Source organism: Ischnura elegans, chromosome 3 (genome assembly GCF_921293095.1).
Source record: "Ischnura elegans chromosome 3, ioIscEleg1.1, whole genome shotgun sequence".
NCBI classification, from domain to species: Eukaryota; Metazoa; Arthropoda; class Insecta; order Odonata; family Coenagrionidae; genus Ischnura; species Ischnura elegans.
In genome coordinates this window covers 46,970,020-46,991,902 of record NC_060248.1, presented here as the reverse complement: position 1 = coordinate 46,991,902, position 21,883 = coordinate 46,970,020, and the positions used below count along the sequence as shown (strand labels likewise).

At 37.1% G+C, this 21,883-nt stretch overlaps 1 protein-coding gene across 1 annotated transcript in view; it reads left to right on the top strand.

Annotated features, from left to right (window-relative positions):
• The window catches only part of LOC124155729 (lon protease homolog 2, peroxisomal-like), a 39,322-nt gene extending 20,656 nt beyond the window's left edge, over positions 1-18,666 (top strand). Inside the window, exons 15-18 of the mRNA XM_046529791.1 lie at positions 2,026-2,244; positions 8,640-8,846; positions 9,839-9,949; positions 17,775-18,666. Of these exons, the coding sequence (XP_046385747.1) occupies positions 2,026-2,244; positions 8,640-8,846; positions 9,839-9,949; positions 17,775-17,885 (648 nt within the window). The 3' untranslated portion in view covers positions 17,886-18,666. The remainder of the gene's footprint in view (positions 1-2,025; positions 2,245-8,639; positions 8,847-9,838; positions 9,950-17,774) is intronic.
• The last annotated feature ends 3,217 nt before the right edge of the window (positions 18,667-21,883 follow it).

Sequence of the window (21,883 nt, the reverse complement as noted above, 5' to 3'; positions counted from 1 at the left end):
TGGTGAACTTCGAACCTAGCTTACTACAATAGTGTTTTGGAGTTTTGGAATATAGTTTTGGAATGCACAGGAAAGGAAATAAATATCAGAAAGTATTTAAATGAAGAGCTGTCATCCAAATGGGTCGAGAAAGATGCTCTTTCTCCATTTCAGAGCCTGAACTGTTCGCCAGCTTCTGATGAATTTTCCACCTTAGATGCTCAAATGAACTTACCAGTTAAACTATTTTTCGTATAGTTAAAATACTAAACAGGGAATGGGTTATGTTGTTTTCTTGTATTCAAGCATTCATGAAATTCCTCTGTTTTCATTATGAAATTTTCACCATAGTTCTGAATGTGCTTTGAAAAAATTTTCAGGCACAAGCCACCAATTTGAGAGATGAGGCCTTTCTGCTTGGGCCTGACTTTCATTTAAATCCTGTTGAAATCATGGTCTAATGAGGTTGGAGGATGCTGAATTATCATGAATACATAATATGCTCCAGTTCGCTTGGTTTACCTTCTAGACCCGAGAGGAAAGTGATGTTGTTGAGTCAAGGAGGTGCTCCCCTTCCCATCTTTTCATTGGTTAGTTACCTTTGTTTTTGAGAGAATTTATCCCTTGCTCAAGATGCATAAGGTCATATTTGTTTAAGGAGTTGCTCACATACAGCATTTCTGCCAATTTATAGTGACGCAGTAACAAACATAAAATTTTAACATAAAAAATTTGAACAGAGAGCAGTGGCATAAAATAGTAAAGAACAAAATAGAAGGCACGAGGAAAGGGAGGTGGAGAGGGAGATTTATTTATTAGCCGAGGAATGGGACATGGCAAGTTTGATAAATGAGTTTAAGGGCAGAAAAAACGGGTCAATATTGTCTGGTAATGAATTCAGCAAGGAGCAAAGGTGGTGTTGGAGTGAGCGCTTAACGAGGGGTAGTCTAGGGATAGGCGTATGGAGTAAGGAATGTGTACGAGTGGGTCGGCAAGGCACTCTGAAATTAATGGATGAAAGCAAATCAGGACAATCAATGTGTGAATTTAGAATATTGTGAATAAGTTTTAAGTCTGTTTTAATCCTTTGTTGGGAGAGATCAGTCATTAATAGGGAAGATAAGAGTGAGCTGGTGGACATGTCACATAAGTGGGGAACTCTGCGTCTTACGATTCTGGCGAAGAAGCTTGTTATACTGTCAAGAGAGGTGAGGTTAGAGGGAGCTGCAATGGACCATATGGGAGAGCAATATCCGGTGACTGGAAGGATAAATGCAGAGAAATATGATTTTAAAGCTGTGGGATCGGCTATTTCTGTGTAGCGGTAGAAGAGACCTAAAAGTGACATAGCTTTGCTCTTGATTAAATGAATGTGTTCCGAGAAGTTAAGTTTGGTGTCAGTAATGACGCCTAAATCCTTCACAGCCGAAACACGTTGAAGAGGCTCGGAATTAATTGAATATTGAAAAATAATAGGGGCTTTTTTTAGGAGAAATCGACACGTAATATTCCAGATGTCAAAAGAATTATCTGTGATTGGCTTACCTCCCCGAGAACTTGAGTGTAGCACTTAGTATGTATGACTTTTTAACTCATCTCTCTCTAACTTCTCATCAGCATTATTAAGAAATTGGTGAACATTTGATAATGTTTTTCATGAGATTAGAAGAAGTTTAAAATATTACTTGCCTCGAGACCAATTTCTTTATAAGTAGGATTCATTTTAGTCTGCCATTGTTAGAAGCAGAATTTTTTGCATAGTGAAATGGCCTTTTTAATGGGGAATGGCTTTCACTTTGTTAAAATTGGTATTTCATCATAAGTGGTTTCATTATAAGTAGGCTCCTCTGTATAGCTGCATACTCTCAACCTTGTAATTAATATGTTGTGGCTAGTTATGAATTTGTGTAGAAGGTGAGAGTTCATTTATTCTTAAGGATGTGATTCACTTCAATTTCACAAGCCACATATTACTATGGCCATATGTCAATTACTTTTATAATCTGCTGTTTTTTTTATAATTAGAGTACCTCTATATAATTACAGCCCCCTCCATATGACAGCTATGATTCTTGGCTTAGGGCTGGGCAAGAAGCTGGTTTAGCTGTTGGATTAGCATGGACTGCTGCAGGTGGTGAAGTGCTGTTGGTTGAAGCAACACAGTATGAAGGTGATGGGCAGTTAGTTCTCACTGGTCAACTAGGAGATGTCATGAAAGAATCTGCAAAATTGGCCCTCAATTGGGTCAGAACTCATGCACATCAGGTATTACTTTTGAGTGATTCAAACTTTTGGCCTACATCTGTTCATCTTCTTTTTGGAATACATATATGTCATAGTTCTGTTAGCTTTAAACAAATTAAATACTTTAGTCATTTCTCTTATTTATAACTCAAGGTTTTAAGGTTGATGTGGTGGAATTATTACATCAGGTACTGTTGAATGAATAATGATAATAGGGTGTTTTCTTATTTTTTATTGCCTAAATCGAAAGCTTATTACTCCTGGAGTACATATTTTACGATTTTAGATTTTTAAATGACGATATCTATTTTTGCGATTAAATAAAAAGAGAAATATTTCAATCACGTGAAAACGGCTTAAGTATGAATGCTGGGAAAAGCCCGTGTGATGTCATTCTGGTTCCGCCTACCGCTGTGTGAGGCCACCTTTGTGTGAGGTTTAAGAGTGCCGCCAGGCTGCTAGCAGGTAGCAGAGTACCCTGCTAGCAGGTAGCGCTTGGCTTAAATAAGGATTATTAATACCCTATCAAATGAAGGAAATTTTCCGTAGACCATAGGCAATTTTAATGTGTGATTATTAAGAGATGTTTTTCTGTGCTCTGTGCTTCATGCATGCATTGGTAATCTCAGGCGATATAAAACTCCTGACTACTCGTATGGCATCTTGGTCCCTGTGACATCATATGGAGAGGCATCGCATGGCCGCCTATCTGGCCTTTTTCAAATGAGGTTAAAATTGACCATTTACATTCGTCCAAACTGGGATTTCTAATACCAAATAATTTATATATTATGAATACACTTCTGGTGCTTATGGTATGCTTACACTAATGGTGGGTAACGAATTGCAATCAGTGCCTTTCGTTTTCTTTGATGAAGGAAACTACTCTAAAAAAAGGGGAAAATTGCAATTCCTGCGAAGGTACATCATTTCTCTTATTTTCTATTGGCTATGAGAGAAAGTGTGTATGTTCAATAGTGCACTCATCAATCATAGTATTCAGGGAAGAGCATTGTTGGAATTCTCCAGAACTTAATAAGCTCATACATATTATTTCATGAATGATTAGGGATTTTAATTATCCATCCCAACGTTGGGGAAAACCCTGAATGCATGGATGATTGGAAGAGTGAGGTAATCCACTCATGTTGATTTTCTCTAAATTTTTCAGTGCAATAATTTTTCTGTATGTTTTTTTATGGGAAACTCTAGTTGTTTTGAGGTGGGAAAGGTAGGATATGGTAGTGTATGAAGGAGGGTGAAAGAATAAGAATGAAGGAGGGTGGGAAAGGGAAGTGTTAGGAAGGGCAGGCTGGCGAAGTGATGAGAATAAAAATATTTCAAAGGGATAAGAATAATTATTTGGGAATTTCGAATAATAGTAAGGGATAGTATGCAATTCAATGAATGTTTAACCCCTTGCACTGAAATGACGAGTCTAGCCCATCATGAACTTCCCATGCCAAATTGTGCAATGACAAGTGTAGCTCGTCGTCATATTTTCATAATTTTAGCACTACATATTTAGAGGAACTTTGTAAATATTTTGAAAGTTTAACCATGTTAAAAGATAAATTACACTAGGTACTTAAGAGCTCACATTTGATGAAATATGATGCATTGGAAGTAAAAAAAATGATTTTATAAGAGTAGCGATAGCTGTGTTCTCGATGTATTTAACTATACTTACTCGATACTTTTCAATATGAAATAATAATTACTTTTTGATTTCACTGTTTTGTGTTGATTAACCCTCATATGGATTCTCTGCGCCTTAGCGGCGCTCGTGGTTTTAAAAGTGGTGTAAAAATTTTCCATTCCAATGGATCATTCTGAAATTTTCAGTAGTCTATTTTTTCTGCCATCTTCGTCTACGTATAAAATTTTGTTAGCATAGTGTCGATAGTTTACATTTTATTGGCCTCTAATGGAAAAAGTTACGTCGTTGGATTTTCGGCGCCGCTGCGGCGCTCAGTATTTCCTCGTCGCTACGTCATTGACTGCACTCCAAATGTTAATGTCAAATCATTTATGTTTCGTATGAAATGCTATAATATATTTATTTTCATATTATTTATATTTTTAAACATTATAAACAAAATGAAATTGTTAAACAAAAGGAAAATTTTACCATACCTATTTTGCTTTCTATTACAGCTAAAAATCAAAATATTTGCCTCAATATGATGTTCATTGACAAAACTTCATCTTTTTACAAAATTATTCATAAAAACTTATGGCTAGTCAAAGTTGTTTTCTCATGGGCCGCCGACTTAGTTTTGCTTGGACCGAGAATTTCCTCATCGTTACGTCAGGGTCTGCACTTTCAACGCTAATGTCAAAGCAATAATGTTTCATATGAAATGCTATAATCTATTTTAATCCTATTATTTAATTTTTAACTTATAAACCAAGTGAAATTGTTTAACAAAAGGAAAATATTACAATACCAATTGTGCTTTCTCTTTTAGCTAAGAATCATTACGTTTGCTTCGTTATAATGTTCATTGACAAAACTTCATCTTTTTGCGAGAATTATTCATAGAAACTCATGGCTATTCGAAGTTGTTTTTCCATGGCTTCCGACTTAGTTTTGCTTGGGCACCTTCTCCGCTCCGCGTCCACGTTACTGCCGTGGTGATAGTCAGCTTTGGGTAAATACTAGAGTGACTCTGTTTAGAATTACTCCAAGCAGCAATTCTAAGAAAAATTTAACACAATGCATTATCCGAATTCGTAGAATAATGCTTCCTCACCCTTGTGTGAATATTTCTCGCTGAATGAGTAACTGTAACTTACCAAGAGATTCAGAAGTTTCACCGACTACCGTGAAGAACACATCGCACAGTTATTGTTATATGTCTTGTTCTTTTCATTCGAAAAAAATCCCTTTGCGGCTACGATAGTCTATACAAAATTGCTGGCGTTTATATAGCTACTGATGACGTGACAGTTTACCATTGAGGTGAAATCAAGATAACTACCCAACTAATTTCGTGATAGAAAATAATTTCTCTTTCCTGACTATGAGTTTAGACTTTACATGGTAAAAATCGTTTCATTATGATTAGATGAAAAGACAATTTACCATGAGGTGAAAATTTGTAAACATATATCTCGTTTCTATGTGTACTGAAATGTACAGATGTTTTATGCATTGGGGGTGTTACTAACGTAAAGGGATGAGTGAGAAGGAGAAAGGAGAAGGAATGCCAGGAGGTTGTTTTGAGGTGAAGGGGCGGTAGTGTGTAGACTGCCAAGGATCGGGGAATACCCAGATCGTTAGGACAGGTAGGAGTAGAAAATCCTTATCGCAAAAAAGGTTGGGAGTGCAAGGAGGCAATTAGATACAAAAGCCTGCTTTTCCTTCATCCTTCTAACGCTGCATGAAGGACAGGGAACAAAAGCCTTGTCAAAACGCCCCGCGGTGGCCCTCCCTTCATTCCAAGAAGGTCCAGCTCGGTGGGTCATTAGGGTGGTGAGAAGTTCAATCAAGTTTTGTGTGAGGGGGTAAGAAGGTGGTGAATGACGAATAAGGGAGCTTAGTGGGAAAGTATGGAGAGTCTCAATGTTTGGGTCAGTGAAACGCTAAGAAAGGAAACGGAAAGAAAATGTAAGGGAAGTCCTTCCAAAGTGAGGGTATTTTTGTCACCCCAGAGCATTCTTTCAACAGTTTCTCATGCAGGGCTGGACGAAAGAAATAAGGCAGCTGCTCCTTCTCCCCTACCACCAATAACACATACTTCTAAGGATTTATTTTTTTTGGACTTCCCACCAATCCAGGAGTAAAACCTAATCTTATGCACTCCCACGCAAAACATTTACCCGTCCATATCTAAGGAAACCTTTCGCTTGGGCTACACGTCCCCAGTGGGGGAATGGGGCTCCGTGGTAGGAAAAGAGTACCGACTCTTCTAGCTCCATCTCCAAAGAAGCGTTGAGTTCTTTGACACGCCGCTTATCATCCCATATTATTTATAATTCAAAAGCCATAAGACTTGATTTTTTTAATTTCAGGACATAAGCTCCCAGAATATTCGTAAGATTTGTCTTGATCGCCAGAATCTTGTAAAAATCACGAAAGTTACACTCGTCTCTTCACACTTAACCTACATCTGTTCCATTATTAACGTTTAATAACTTATCCTTCTATATACACTGCAAAGATATAACATATGGGTGGACGCATTGAAGCAAAATTATGTCATATGGGCATAAACGAATTTTATTTGGTCATAATTTTTAGCATTTAGATACATAAAATTATAAACAATATAAACACTAAAAAGCGGAGTTTGCCGAGCTCTGCATATCAGAAAAATATTTCAAACAACAATTACTCACGAAATTAAAACTTTCACTCAAAAATAACATACAAAGGGAACTGAAATAAAGAGCATTACGGCAAGAAATGGAAAAGAATGCAGCGTTCAATTTTTTTTGTTATTACTTCAACAATAAGGGTTTAAATCTAGCAAAACACGGTAAGAAATAAAGATAATAGATGTATTTACCATTATCAATCAAAAAACTTGTAAATTCAGGCTAACTTTGAAAGATAATAGCAAAAAATGACGCGGCGCCGCTGCGGCGCCGAGAATCCAACGACGTAACTAATTTTGTAAATCCATATGAGGGTTAAAAACTACAAAAGATTATTTCATTACCTACTATTCCATTTGAATGGAACCACGGAAAAAATAAATAGAAGATAGGATCACAATACATATTCAGAAAATGTATTGAATGGGAAGGTTGGATCAAATGGCGAATGAAAATGGCAAACGATTGAGGCCATACTGTAATGAGAATAGGTATTTGAGGGTAATGTTACTCTACTAATTTGCAATCTATGGAGCCAATTCAGTATGTCATTTACAGTGGAACCTCGTTAAAGCGAGTACGGGCTATAGCGACACCCCCGCTATTACGAGAGATAGCCGATGCACCGTCAATTGACCCTATATTAGCATGTTAAAAAATTCGTTTTTACGAGACCCTTTCGGTGTTGGCTCTAGCCATAGCGAGGGTTTCACCGCCGGAAGACTTTCATCAAGACTCCTTAATCTCTGTAATTGCTAGCGATCTGTTAGAAATGAAGTTAATGGAGTGCTCAGTCTCAAATTTATGTGGTAAACTGTCGTTCGATAAATATAATGATTGACGAAACAATGCTTTGCATGATTTTTATTCAGTGCGGCGCTTATAAATTGTTTGAATAGTTAGTTGTTATTTGAGGAAGGAAATTTAGTGATGCAAAAAAATATCGCCTTTCATCCGGATTTATGCTTACGTTTATTGGATAGATGTTTATCTGTCGCTGCACCACTCCTGTTCCTGTATATCTGTTCGCAAGAGGTATATTGGCTATTATTTGCTTCACCTCCGGTAAAGCGACAATTCGCTATAGCGAGTGTTTATTAGTGCACTGTGGGGTGTCGTTATATCGAGGTTACACTGTACTTCATTGACATAAAGCCATCTGGTTATAAAAAATGACCATAGATGATTTCATACCATTTCTCTTATTATGGGCTACAGACGGCTGTCCCTAGCATTACCCTGCTAAGTGATGCATAAAATGACCTGGAAACAGTATTATATACAATAGAAGATCAATAAACCGATTAATTATTAATTAAATATCGAATCCTCTGATCGAAGGTAATCCCACTTCCAAAATGTTACCATAAATAAAAACAAATTGCAAATTTTAACCCTTACATTTAATATTAGAAATGCAGCTAATCTTATAAGTAGGGAGAACACTAGTATTTTGGAAAAACTCCTTTGCATTTACTTTGTAAACAATCTTTGACTAGTCCGCATGACTCACATTGAGGGAGGTCCTTCAGGGTGCAGGCTTCGTGGAAGGGGTCGCCCGCCTAACAACCAACTCAAGAACAACATGCAGGGTGATCTCTCTCTCCTTTCATGGAACTGCTTACCTCAAGCTCAGGTTTCCTTGATTTTTTGTCTCTTTCAGGTGGAACGAGTTCTTGTGCTTAACAGGGCAAATGTTAATATTCTCCATTAGTAATGAAAATGTCTTTCCGCAGAGGGCTTTGTCAAGGTAGCAAAACACTAAGCTTAGGTCAGAGGTGGACAACCTTTTGGAAAATGGGTGCTAAAGTTTATGAAATAAGAATATCATCACTCAACTAGTGTGTCAATCCCTTTATTGAGATAAACTCCCTGGTCCTCGTACTGAAATAATTGCTCAGCATGCCACTTTAGGCAATTGATAGAATGAAATATTTGCAAACCAGAGGACCTTTTAAATGGTTTTTCCTTACATCATGCTGTGAACTGGGAGATTAGCTTTTTATTTAGTGTCGGTACACAAAGTAGGGATCCATTAATCGGATGTTTTACTATATTTTGAAGTGGATCTATATACATATCTTTCCTTTCAGTATGGCCTTCTGATGGATAGCCTTGGTGGGCATGCAATGTCACACACTGATGTCCACATTCACTTCCCTGCTGGAGCTGTGGGTAAGGATGGCCCATCTGCTGGGATCACCATTGTTGTGGCGCTGGTGTCTCTTTTCACAGGCCGCCCTATGGCCTCGGAAACTGCAATGACAGGAGAGTTGACTCTCCATGGAGATGTTTTACCAGTAAGTTAAATTCTGGTTATACACACTTCATGTGCAGAGCATGTTTATTTTAAAGTAAATTTTCTGCCAGTTCAATGGCAGTGGCAAAGCTTAAGGATGATCTTAAAAGACTGAGAATATCCTAAATGATGCTAGTGAAACATTTTTTATTAATTGCGCAAGCTTGATCATCCATTATATGTTTTTGAGAGAGTATAGATACATCGAATTCAGCCTAAATATCCACATAAGGCGTGATATTGAAGTGCTGTGATGTTTGGGAGACTGGCTGTCAGTGGATTCTCTTAAGACCTGATGGGTTGAGTATATGTATACACATACTCAGAAATCCCTCGTCTAGCATTACTCATAATGAAGCATGATTGCCAAGACTAATGACGTATTTAGCCTCACAGCCAATATTGGAGGGTTAAGATTTTTAATGAGGTTTGTAATTTATCATATTCCTCATTATTTCAACTTTTAGATCTAGAAGTTCTGCAGCACTGAGTAACTCAGAATGGAAACTCATACCATATGGTTGAAATTGGAAGTAAGGAAATAAAACTTTGTAAGGTTCACTGTTATTTAATTATGAACCTTACAAAGTTTTATTTCCTTACTTCCAGTATGGAGAGGTTTCACAAAGTAAAGCCTGAAGTTTTTAGTTATATGGTTGAAATTGTTTAACCAAGCACAATGTAGGAACTCAGAAATTCTGTGATATCATCTATGGTTATGTGCTTGCACATAATTTTATTTGGTAAATGGACGTGTATACACAGTAATTATAATTTCAATTGATTAGGTATTTACAGTAAAACTTCAATTTTACGCACTACGACTTTACATCAAGTCTCGTTTTTACGCAGTGACACTCAGTCAGCAGTTTAGCTCAACCCACCAGGCTTAAAATATAGGACATAATGCAAAGACATAAGGCATAAATTTACATGAAATTATGGCTATTTGCATTATTTTCACTCTCTACATGTTATAAATATTACTTACAGGTAGGAGGAATCAAGGAAAAAGTACTGGCTGCCCACCGAGCTGGTCTGAAGAGGATAATTCTTCCGAGGAAATGTGAGAAGGCTCTTTTAGAGATACCTGAAAGTGTGAAGGTATTAATTTCTTACAATTGTTTTTTATTTTTTAAGAGAATGTTCTCATTGTGATATCAAGTTGCAAAAATGTCAAGGACAACTTGGGCCAGTCTGATTAATGTATTGTCAAAAAAGTGAATGGCACCTATTATACGTTAAGGGTGTTCTATACCTCCGCGAAAAACGGCTCTGCAGACTTCAGTTTGCTCGCCATTTCCTCGCTTATTATACACTCTGGAGAGAACTTGTTTTGGATATGGTTGAAGCTAAGATTATTGTTCTCGGCTAGTGAAAAATAAAATTTTGAAATGCATTTGTTATTTAGTTTTTGGCGCTCAAAAACACCATAAAACGCCTGTTTTCTCGATGTAATTCTACCACGTAGACAACGCGATTTGAACTTTTTTTTCGGTAGATGAGAACACTCATCCTTCTTCTTGGAAATAAGATACGTTTCATGAATCTCATCTTTGTAATAACTACGCTGTAGCTCAAATTCAAGAGCATGTTTTCTCAACGTCAAGCGCTTACGATCTTTTCTTCCATGGCGCTGCTGTGTGATCCCCCACTCTCGAGGAAAGAGCTTCCCACCCCACACCAGTCTCTCTCTCTACTTCCCCTCCAACGTCTCTTGTGTCCCCTCTTTTCCCCTCTCTCACTCATATTCGGACCCCAGCAGGTCAACAGTTTTTTTTTCTTTATCATCCGAAGCCCTGTGTTGTGTTGCGAGCGGTGCGTTTGAAACGGGGGGAGCGCGAGTTTTTCAAGTTTTCTGTTTTCATGCAAGGAAAGTGAAAGGAAATCTAAGAGGAAGAAGAATATGAAGACCAATTGAGGAGGAAAGAGGAAGCATATATTTTGTGGGAAGGTAGAAAAGGAGTACTAGGAATAATCCTTTTTAAGTGTGCTACATTATTAACAGTTTTTATATCTTTAGACGCGTATTTTCATCCACGTAAAATCTGTAGAAACGTGATGCAGCTAATAAATAGTCTATCAAATTATTTTAACTATTTTTGGCATTCCAAACCTATAACGAAAGATGCTATTTACACTGTAGAGGGAGAAACTGCTTTAAATTAATTACTTCTCGATAATGTATTGGCTATGACTATAATATATTAATTTTTTGTAACCAAGCATTGAAAATAAGATGAATATAGAGAATATACTGCACATTATCAGTTAGGTTCTAAGTTACACCATTGCCTTTTAAGTTCTTGCCGACGCTAACCAAGAATATATATTTCACCGATTATGTAATATATTGTGCATACCTTCATTTCGTGTCTAAATATTTTCAAAAGTAACCGTTATGTCATCAAAACACGATATGAAAAGTATCACGTCGGTTTATTTGTCTCGCATTTCCGACGTATATGTTTCTCGATAACTTGCAACCGGGGGAGAAAACTTCGATAAGTCATTTTCTTATAAAAATATTCTTATTATTAAAATTACCATTATTAATTATTACGTGAGTCAACCAAAAGAAAGAATTTGGACTTGAACCACCGTATCACTAAGCAGGGGTTGATGTTTGGTCGATGTAATGCAGCGATGACGTCTAGATGACCGAATTTAATCGTATTTGCGTAAATATGCTTTTTGTAAGCAAAAATAGATACATGAGATCCAATAAACCTGCGAACCAGTTTTACAAGTATAAGACAATAATTTTACTTGTGTAGCGGGAGTGACGAGAAAACAAACAATACACACGGATAAAACTCGAATGTGGGATATTTATTTCGCTCGAGTGAAGTTATGCAAACTAACTTCGCGTTATATTTCTCACCAACAACCTGTTTCACGTGCTGCTTACACTCTTCTGAGCGACTGATTCTCTCAATGAATGGTTCTCACTACAGGTCGTAATGAACCGAAACTCTGATGATGAATGCAACATTTCTCGGAAGTGGGCGGCAACTTCCGCGATTTTTCAATTCTAATTTTTGTGAGAATGACTGAACGAGGTAGTTAGTTTTTTTTTACCCATCCATCCACCGAATTATTAACAAAAATTACGATTTCGTGTCAGAGTAAACGACCACATTGCGAGACTTCATTTAAAATACTAGTGCGCAGGATCAGGTAGACTCATTTAATTTAACTGTCGAAATTCTTCGGCATAATAATACGTCTAGAAATTTATGGCAACTAAATGTAATTTCATTATAAATTCTTCAGTTTAAAATGATACTAACATCACCGCAGAGCGGTTGTAGTCATTGGGAAGAAACTAAAATTTCTCACGAGCATTACCAGATCAATTTTTCTCTACCCCTCAGTACACTGTATGACCCTTCCGGGATGGCACCCTGCACTGAAGTTAGGTCTTGTACTTGTTGTTTCCCATTTTTTTAATTTCGAAGGGAATTTTTGTTCTTATACTCCACTATTATTAAACATAAATGAGAATACATATATACCATGACTGTTATTTGCCACGAAAAAAACATTTCGCTAAGCCGGGATTCGAAGCAAGATCCTCCCGATTTCCGGTCAGTTACATTACCAAGTAATTTTTTTCTAGGCGAATCTTAGACACAAGGAAAAAGAGAATCTCATATTCAAGTAAAAAGGTTGCTTCGCTGTATAATTGGTAGCATATTTGACCGGCCATCGGGGATATCCGGGTTCGAATCCCAGGTTAGCCAAATGATTTTTTCATGTCGAATATCATACTTGGTGTATTTAACTATGCACTCGCGCGCGTGACTGCGTACAAAGCTGCTTGTTCGATGCAGTACTTTGTATGAGTGAGAGCACAAAACCTTTTGCATGTGACGCTGGAATATCCTCTTTCATAAATAACTCTAACCACTGTACGGAAGATAATATTTAGTTGCCGTTCCATGCTTAACAACTTTATTTGGTAGAATGATTAATGGTTTTCAAACGCTCTACATTAAAAAATATACTTACTTCAATTTACAAATAAAATCCGAAGATTCGAACGTGATGGAGCGGAATTTTTCAATATTGAAATAAACACTTGCAATTTTCCACGATTATAAGAAAAGTTATTGTGACCTAGATTTCAATGTTATAACAACATCTTCAACGTACAAATGGTATGTAATTCATGCAATGTATCTTCTTGGGACTAAGCCATGTCTGATTACGAACTAATGGATTCGACTTTGCCAAAATTTGACCCGCTTTAATTTCGTAGGGGATAAATTATTTCTAATGCCTATACTAATTTACTTTGAAAAACTGCGAGAAATATTCCTCCTTCCGTTAATTATGTAAAAGATAAGGAGAATACGATTGAAATTCAGTGGAAAAGGTTCCGCCCTAAATAAATGGATAATTATGGTAAAGCTAGAGACTAAGCCGGTAGATACCGTAGTGGTACAAGTTTATATATCTATGACGGACTACTAGGATGAAGAAGTCAAAGGCGTCTACGAAGATATCAGAGCAGTAATCAAATAGGTAAGAGGTGAAGAAAACCTTATAATTTTAGGTGATTGGAATCAAGGAGAAGACTTTGGGTGTCAATATAAACGGAGAAAAATTAGTATGCTACTATTCTCTGACGACATAGCAGTCATAGCCAAGAAAGAAGAATTTTAAGAAGCTTTGACGAATATAGAAAGGAATTTGGCCAGATATCGTTTGAAAATTAACAAAATGAAGACTACGATATTAGTATGCAGCAAAAGGGAGGAGGCTAGGACAAACATTAGGCTAGGAAATCAAATGCTAGAAGAGGTGAAAGCGTTTTCTTACCTGGGAAGCCGAATCACCAACGATGGACGAAGGAAGAAAGGAATAATCAATAGAATAGCGCTGGCGAAGAGGGTTTACTACAAAAAGATGACTGTTCTTACATCTGAGATTACAAGAATAGAAGTAAGGAAAAAATTCATCATATGCTCAGCAGAGAAGTCAAAGAGTGGAAGCATTCGAAATGTGGTTCTACCGAAGAATGATGAAGATAAAATTGATCGAACGTGTAAGTAATGAAGGAGTGCTAAGAAAGTGGGAGATAAAATAAGTCTTTTAAAAACCTTGAGCAGAAGAACAACTTACTTGTCCACATTATGAGACATGATGGCCTGATGAAAACCATCTTAGAAGTACAGGTGGAAGGGAAGAATGGCAAGGGACGGTCCCGAATGAGTTACATTGGACAGGTTATAAAGGATGCAAAAGAGAAGAAATATGTCGCTATGAAGAGGCTAGCGGATAGGAGAGAAGATTGGAGAGCTGCGTCAAATCAGTCCTAGGATTGTCGACTAATAATTATGATTTCATACCTATAATCCCTTGGTACCTAGAAGAGCAGAAATATTCAGAAGCATACTAGTCCAACAACGTTTACTATTGCCCAAACGTAGCAGTATGAATTTTGTCAACACATTGGCATTAATATCTACTATTGGAGTCAGAGAGGGATTCTTCTGTAGGACAATATTGCATGTAATTATTTTTTATTTTAAACTACATTTTCATAGCATTACAATTAAAATTCTCTCTCATTTCAGAGGCCTGTATTGTCGCCTTTCGAACTCAAAAGGTCTTGTTTATTGAAGTGAGGAACAGATATCTACTGCTGTAGTTGTGCGAGAAGTAAGGATACAAAATCAGAGGTGAAAGGGCTATGCTAAAAAAATTGGAGCAAATCCTCGACAGCAATGGAAGCTGATATATTAGTCGAAGGGTTCGAACAGCAGCGTTACGAAGAAATTGTTTGAAGTACTGCCCTACGGTATCAACTGCCCAGTAGTTAGAGTGCATAAATCATTTATTGTGCAACTACTGCAACAGGCTGAGGGAAATAGCAAAGAAATCAATCATAATACGCGAATGGTCGCTTTGCGTCATAAAAGGGAGACAATATCCCACAGAAAGGAACACCTTTTCGTTCTTCGGCCGACACTGTAATTTGAGCAAAGCTGATCATTTGAATCCACACCCCTTTGATAGTATTGTAAAATGATATAATGTCAGGAAGCATTTTGTTACCACTTGAGGCAGTAATACTTGCGTCATGGATAATGGTAGAGTAGGTATTACAACGCGGAAGTGTCGGGAGTAGAGCCAAAAAGGGAAGGAAGGATTTAAGACAAGGGCGTACTCAGGGGGGCAAGCCATGGTCTAGACTCCTAGAGGGGAGTGCAAGCCAAGTTGTGACATTTTATCATGGAAAAGGTGAATGAAACAAATATTTTAAGAAAATTATGGCAGCGCTTTTTTCGTTTATGATATTATTTCCTAGAAAAAATATTTTTATTTTAATTACATATCTTATGCTAATGCATATAATTTTCCATGGGTTTAAAGAAAAGTTGAATACTTTCGTTTTAATTCAGTACTGATTTTTCTTAAAAACATTTGCGATTTTTGCTGTCCCCCCTGCCCCTCGTCCATGATGTAAGGTTCTATTTTTTATTGGGGGAAATTCAGGAGGAACGTCTGCTTTATTCTTACTCATCGTCATTACTACAGCCAATCTTTTTTGAAGAAGTTCTACTGTTAAAGGCATGCTGGTACACCAGCTGTCAATGGTAATATTTCTTCCTCTGCATTCAATGTGCTCTGCTAAGCGTTTGACAATTTCATGAGGTGAATTGGATTCTTTGAATGGGCATCTGACTACGTGACCATATAAATTTCAATTTTTAGGTAAAATTTCCTAGCATCCACTACAGCAATGACTTCAATACCATATTTCTTTGGCTTTTGGATAGATACTGCGTTAAAGGACATCGGCCTCGAAATGGTATAAGTTGCTCAAGAATCGTGATGTACTCGGATGGTGTATTTGCAAATTCAAATTTGTTGGATATTTTATTAATGAACTCAGTAACTGCGGCTTACTAGTCACTTTTCTTACTTTCTAGTCTAGTGCTGAGGTCATAAAAACTAATGGACCTTAGAAAAAATCTGATAGCTCAGTGTACGGGAAAAACATTGATAGACTTCTTTGCTCCAAATCTCCCTAATACCAACATGGGAAATTTTATACGCACCTGAGAGAAAAAGGAGACTAATAAGAGCCAGTTACTCATCTTCACTCAACTGCCTAGTATCACGATCCTTTGCATAATTTCCAGAAACAGAATTAAAGTAGAGATTTGTGATTTTCACAATTATGTCTAATAATTCTGCGCAAAAAGAGGCGAAATGCTGATGATTCATTACACACACTTTGCACATGGGTATATTCCAGGAAGATGAGTCATCGGCGATTTCATCAAGCCAAATGCGAGCGAATGAATTTTAATTGTCTTCACGATGGATCGGAAGAGAGAATAAATTGTAACACTTTCGGTCGCATCGGGTCAAAACGTCGGTTGCAGCATAACTAGGGAACACTTTGAATATTAAACGTTACTTCAGTCAGAATTACAAGAAATTAGAGATCAGAAAAACTCTAGTTCGAACGGCATCATTTTGTTAAAAAAACATCGAAGAAAAAGTCAGCATATTTAAGTATACCGGGACTAGCCACGGTGATAACTTTTTACGGAGTCACCCGCAATGCACAAATAGTGCGAAAAATCCACAGAGGAAAAATCATTCGCCTTGACCGGGATTCGAACCCGGATCCCTCGATTTCCGGCCGAGTGCTTTAGCCAGTTAAGCTACAGAGGCGTCATTTTTCGCACAAAAAGTCAGCATGACCCGATGCGATATATTCAGGGTTATTGGCTTTATTAAAGCTGTATGTGATGTCTGATGTAATATGCAATTTATGATTTTCTTACCATATAAATCAATAAATATTAAAGATGATTGAAAATCAATGTTCGTTCATTCATTATTTGTCATATTTCTCATTAGTGTTCTCCCTGTAGCGCTATGATTACCGAATAAACATGTTTCGGAAAGTATATGTATTGAATACATGTTTTCAAATGGACGTGGGTGATTACTATTTCATTCATACATGTAAAGTTGTACGTTAAAAAAAGTTTCACGAAGTACGCGCATTTCGGTTAGCGTAATTGACTCTTACCATGCTTTGAATAGCACTTAAAAATTTTGTGATGTGAACGTTGACTAGCTCTCCCCTTCGAGGAGAGTCGAATAAGGAGAGAACAATGCAAGTAATCGCACTTCTTCATAGAAGCCGGCCGTACTTCCCAGCCCCGTCGAGAGCGTGTGTATTTGGATTCTTCCAAGAAACGTCAACCGAGTGGCTGAGATGGGACCAGATGGGACTAATGCCACCAGAGAGCAAAAATCAACCTCCGAATCCCGACCACTCTCAATATCACACCTCCGCAGTGAAATTTGATACAGCGCCGGGTGTTTTTTTCGGTCGGAGCGAAGCTCGACCCCTCGTCCTTTCCTTTTTTTTCCTTCGGTCAGCGACTACTCCCCTCCACCCAAGGAGGCTTCCCATTCCACTGGCCGTAGCGGCCGACTTCGCAACTAAAATCCGGCGACGGTTGAATTTGGATTTTTGAATTAGGATAGAACACCCTTAAGATGAATTGAACTTTTTTCTGTGCATGGGTTCCCCCCGTTGAAAATGAAAATGCCAAAGTTTTGTGGGTGATTTTTCAATTTTCATGGATAATTTTCTTCTCTGCTAAATGGATGTTTGTGCATCAAGTGGATATTTAGGTAAATGTACGTATTTTAACAGTGTTATAAATGGAAAAAAATAGATTGTAGCGGCAAAAAAATTCAGGGAATTTCAGTTTCAATTTTTTCGTGGCTACTATATGAAATCAAACTTCTTCTGAAAGAAGAGAAAAGATTAGGTCTTCATAAGTTTTAATCAATGTCATAGAAGCTGCAATTTGTTCATTATGAAGTGTATTTTTAATGGGCTTAAAAATACATGTTGTTACAACTAAGCTTCCTATAATTGCAGAAGGACCTTGTTTTCATCCCAGTATCTTCTGTGGACGAAGTTCTACAGGCTGCATTTGATGGTGGTTGGAATGCTAAGAATGAAAATATTACCCTCACCAGTAAATTGTAAAAAGAACACCTGGGTGGGTTTATATCTTTTGCCAAGTTTACACATTGATAAGTCAAAAGACGTTTTCTTGGCGACGTCATCTGTCTGTGATTTTTTATGAATATCCTTTATTTTGTTGGAGATATATATTTTGCTAGTTGAATTATTACCCGTTAACTTTTAATTGAGGTGGCAACTGTCACTCTTAATAGGTTTTTTATATATTTTAATGGGGCTATATGGTGTTCCATTACTGTTTTCTGATGTGTATTTATGTGTGTACACCTTATGAAATTTCAGGCAAGGGAATATGTACCTACATATTTGTTAATTTGGTTCACCTGTGATTTCTTACAAGAAACAGGGTGCTTTCCTTGTATTGACCATGGTATTAGCTTTTTGAGTTTTTCTGATAATGTATCCTCAATGCTATTGTGTAAATGGAAAGTATGCTGATGAAGTTAAGAATTTCTTTATTACATATTGCATATAACATTGACTCTTTGGAGCTTACATGTGGTTGTCGTTAGTCATGATGGAATTTTATATATTTTACCTTCATTGTGTGTGTGGGTAATGGTGGAAATTAGTCAAAATAAGTTATATTTTTGATATTTTAAAATGCTATGGTTAGCATTCCAGAAAGTGGCCTCGTGTTGGTTACAATTTTGAGCTTTTTAATTTGAAAATGGTTATACATAGTCCTATGTTGAAATATGGGGTATCATTAGATGAGTTGGTTTTTCTTCATCAAAATGCATTGTACTTAGTTTTAAAAATATATATGCGTTATTTGTTTAAATGTTGATTTATCACTATTAATGAATGATCCACTCATAATTTATTTGGTCTCATGAACTTTCCAGAAATGCCCAAAGAAGCTGCTCATTTTGTTTGAACCATAATTAAGGATAAGATTCAATTTTTTGGATGTGTTAACTCTTTGATGCTGAATGTTGGCTCTAGCCAATTCAGTTTTTCTTCACAAAGGAACAATTTTCAGCTATAGGCCATAAGGATTTTCATATGCTAAAGAATGTACGTTGGCTCGTGCCGACAGAGGGAATGGGAAATGACTACTACCCAGACAGTAAACTCAGGCATGTCTTTACCCCCCTGAGATCCAGGTTAACCGGAGATTGCACGCTTCCTTTGGGTATCCTCCCACTCATTTTCTATATCTCTAGTACTATAAATATTTTGGTTAACAATAATATGGGCAGTGTTTTTATACTCAAATATTTTACACATTTTTGAAAAAAAATTAACACTATTTGCTTTATGACAAGTTCCTACTATTTTCAATTGAAAGTCTAATGTTTTAACTAATGGAATACCTATATTCCTGGTAGGCAGCAGTGGCTCTAGCATGTGTCACAGGAGTGGGCTTAGGATGGGCCAGATTATAAAATGGGTGGGCCTAACCTCGAGTTAACTTGGATAAATAAGACGGACAAAATATAGTTTAAAACATTTATTTATCGACCTTAAAAAAATGGTACCCCTTTCCTGACATGCCACGCAGCAAAAACACATTATGCCTCAATGCATTTTCAAGAGTGCATTCATTTTATATGCACTTGAAAAACAGCAAAATTGATACCTCTGAGAAGAAAGTGAAAAAATGTGAAATATAAATTAATTACTATGGACAACACAAACTTATTTAGCAAATGAATGGAGTGGTTTTTCATATGCCTTTAACTGTGTACAATTTATTTTAATTTTTTAAATAACGATAAAGTTGAACTGATTCTGAAATTTGTCAGTCTTATTTGGGTGGGCCAGAGGGATAGCTGAAAAAATGTGGGTGGGCTCACCCTGGCCCACCTCTGGTGCCGCACTGCTGATAGGTCCACCCTTGGGTGGAAAGGTACCAGCTATATTAAAGGTAATCCATGTGGTGTTGTGAAATGAAAAATACTGTGGAGATGGGAATGAGGAATTCTGTCCTCTCTCATGAAAAAAGGATAAGATTTTTGAGCCTTCGAAACTCATACAGAACTGGACCAGAATACTTATGGATGCATGAGAGGCAAAATTCAGGAACCAGGTGAAGGACTGCAAAATCTATCCAGGAGCAGATATCGACAGTGACCATAACGTAGTTTTGGTGAAATGCCACCTGAAATTCAAAAAAATTGAAGAAAGCCGTGAAAACCATATGGCAGGTTGAAAAATTGAAGGAGGTTCAGCATCAACTGGCTTTTAAAGAAGCTGTAGAAAAGATAATGGGGAGAACACGACCAATAAATCAGTGGAAGAGAGTTGGAAAATCATTAGAAGTGGTCCGCAGGCAGCGGCTGAGGAAGTTCTTGGTAAAAGAAAAGTCGCTATGAAAAAACCATGGATCACGCAGGAAGTATTATATCTCATTGAAGAAAGATGCAAATAAAAGGCTGTGAAAACTGAGGAAGGGCAACATTGTTAAAAGAGAATAAGGAACGAGATATGACGTGAAGTGTGGATGAAAAATATTTGTGAAGTTGTAAAAAACAATCTTGTTCATGAAAAAGTAGAGGCTGCCCTTAGGTTAGTGAGGAACCACTTTAAGGAAAGGGGCATAAAATGTAATACCCTTAGTTGGACATCAACGTAATTTCTATTTTGAAAACCAAAAATATTATTTCCAACATCTCTATCTATAACTTAGTACGTATCAGGTTTTATATCTTGAACTTTGTGTATATCATGGGTATTGTCTTGCCCTTAGTTTTACTTAATGTTCTGTTTTTTTGTTTTTCCTTGACAATTTTTTATGAGCTGATAAGCTAACTTATACGTGATAAAGCAGTGTTCAACAATTCTATAGTTCTTCCAGGAGTCTTCTTCCACCAAGAGCAAATTGTAGCCTATCTGTGAACACTGGCTTTTAGAGGAATCAAGTTATAAAGCAATTACACATATATAAATTAAGTATCGCAAATTACAGAAATAATAATAGCTTGTTCACCATTTTTTTAATTACAATTGCGATAGAGTTTGAAAATCAAAGGGACATATTTTTCGGTTTTTCTTTTCATAGCCTACTTCTCCAGGCGTTCAAGGCTAAATATCGAAGGGCTTACCCCTTTTGCCAATACCTATACCTACCTTCAATATAAATACCAGACTTGCTGTTGTTAGGTTATACAGCTCTTGAGAATGATGTGTAAGCATTGAAACTGGTTGAGTAAGATTAAAAAAGCGTGGAAAATTACTACAGTTGTCTCAATTATTACTAGTCTTATGTGATATGAAGGCTATGAAAGAGGTGGGCATGAACAAAGGATGTGGATTTTGAAAATGCATTTGCGGACTGGGTAAAGCTAATGGATAATATCAAGCAAAGAGGAACAGATTAGAGGGATAGGCGACTCAATTGTCATCTGTATATGGCCCAGACTGCGCAAGTGAGGGTAGTGGGTGGAGATTCTGGATGGACAAGCATTGGCCTAGGCGGGAGGCGAGGCTGTCCCCTATTGCCGCTGTTTTTTAATGTGTACGCTGAAGAAATGTTAAGAGAAGCATTGGATGAATTGGAAACTGGAGTAAAATTATGGGGAATGATGTTTAAATCAGTGAGGTTCATGGATGATCAGGCGTTGATTAGCCATTCAGACAGGGGACTGCAGGCATTAAACAAGCGCTGCGAGTAGTACGGCATGAGATTAATCACAAGAAGTCAAATTTTATTTGGTTTTGTAAAACATTGCAAGCTAGGAACTCAAACTTAAGGTTAAAGTAGTTAGGGAAAAACTTCAGCAGGTAGTGCAATTCAACTACTTGGGCATCTCGTCAGAGGAAAATGGATACACCACTTAGGAGATTAGGAAGAGAATTGAGAAGAGCATCAAGAAAATCAGTTAAACAGGTCACCTGGCATTTCTCCAGTAAGGAGAGTACCCAGTTAAATGGGGAACTTGGAATTCATGGTCACATAGCAGGATTTTTAGGTAAAAGATTAAAGCAGATTTGACCAAAATTTGAAATAAGACGTTGAGCGGAAGACCCTGAAGAGCAATTATTTCTGTATACCC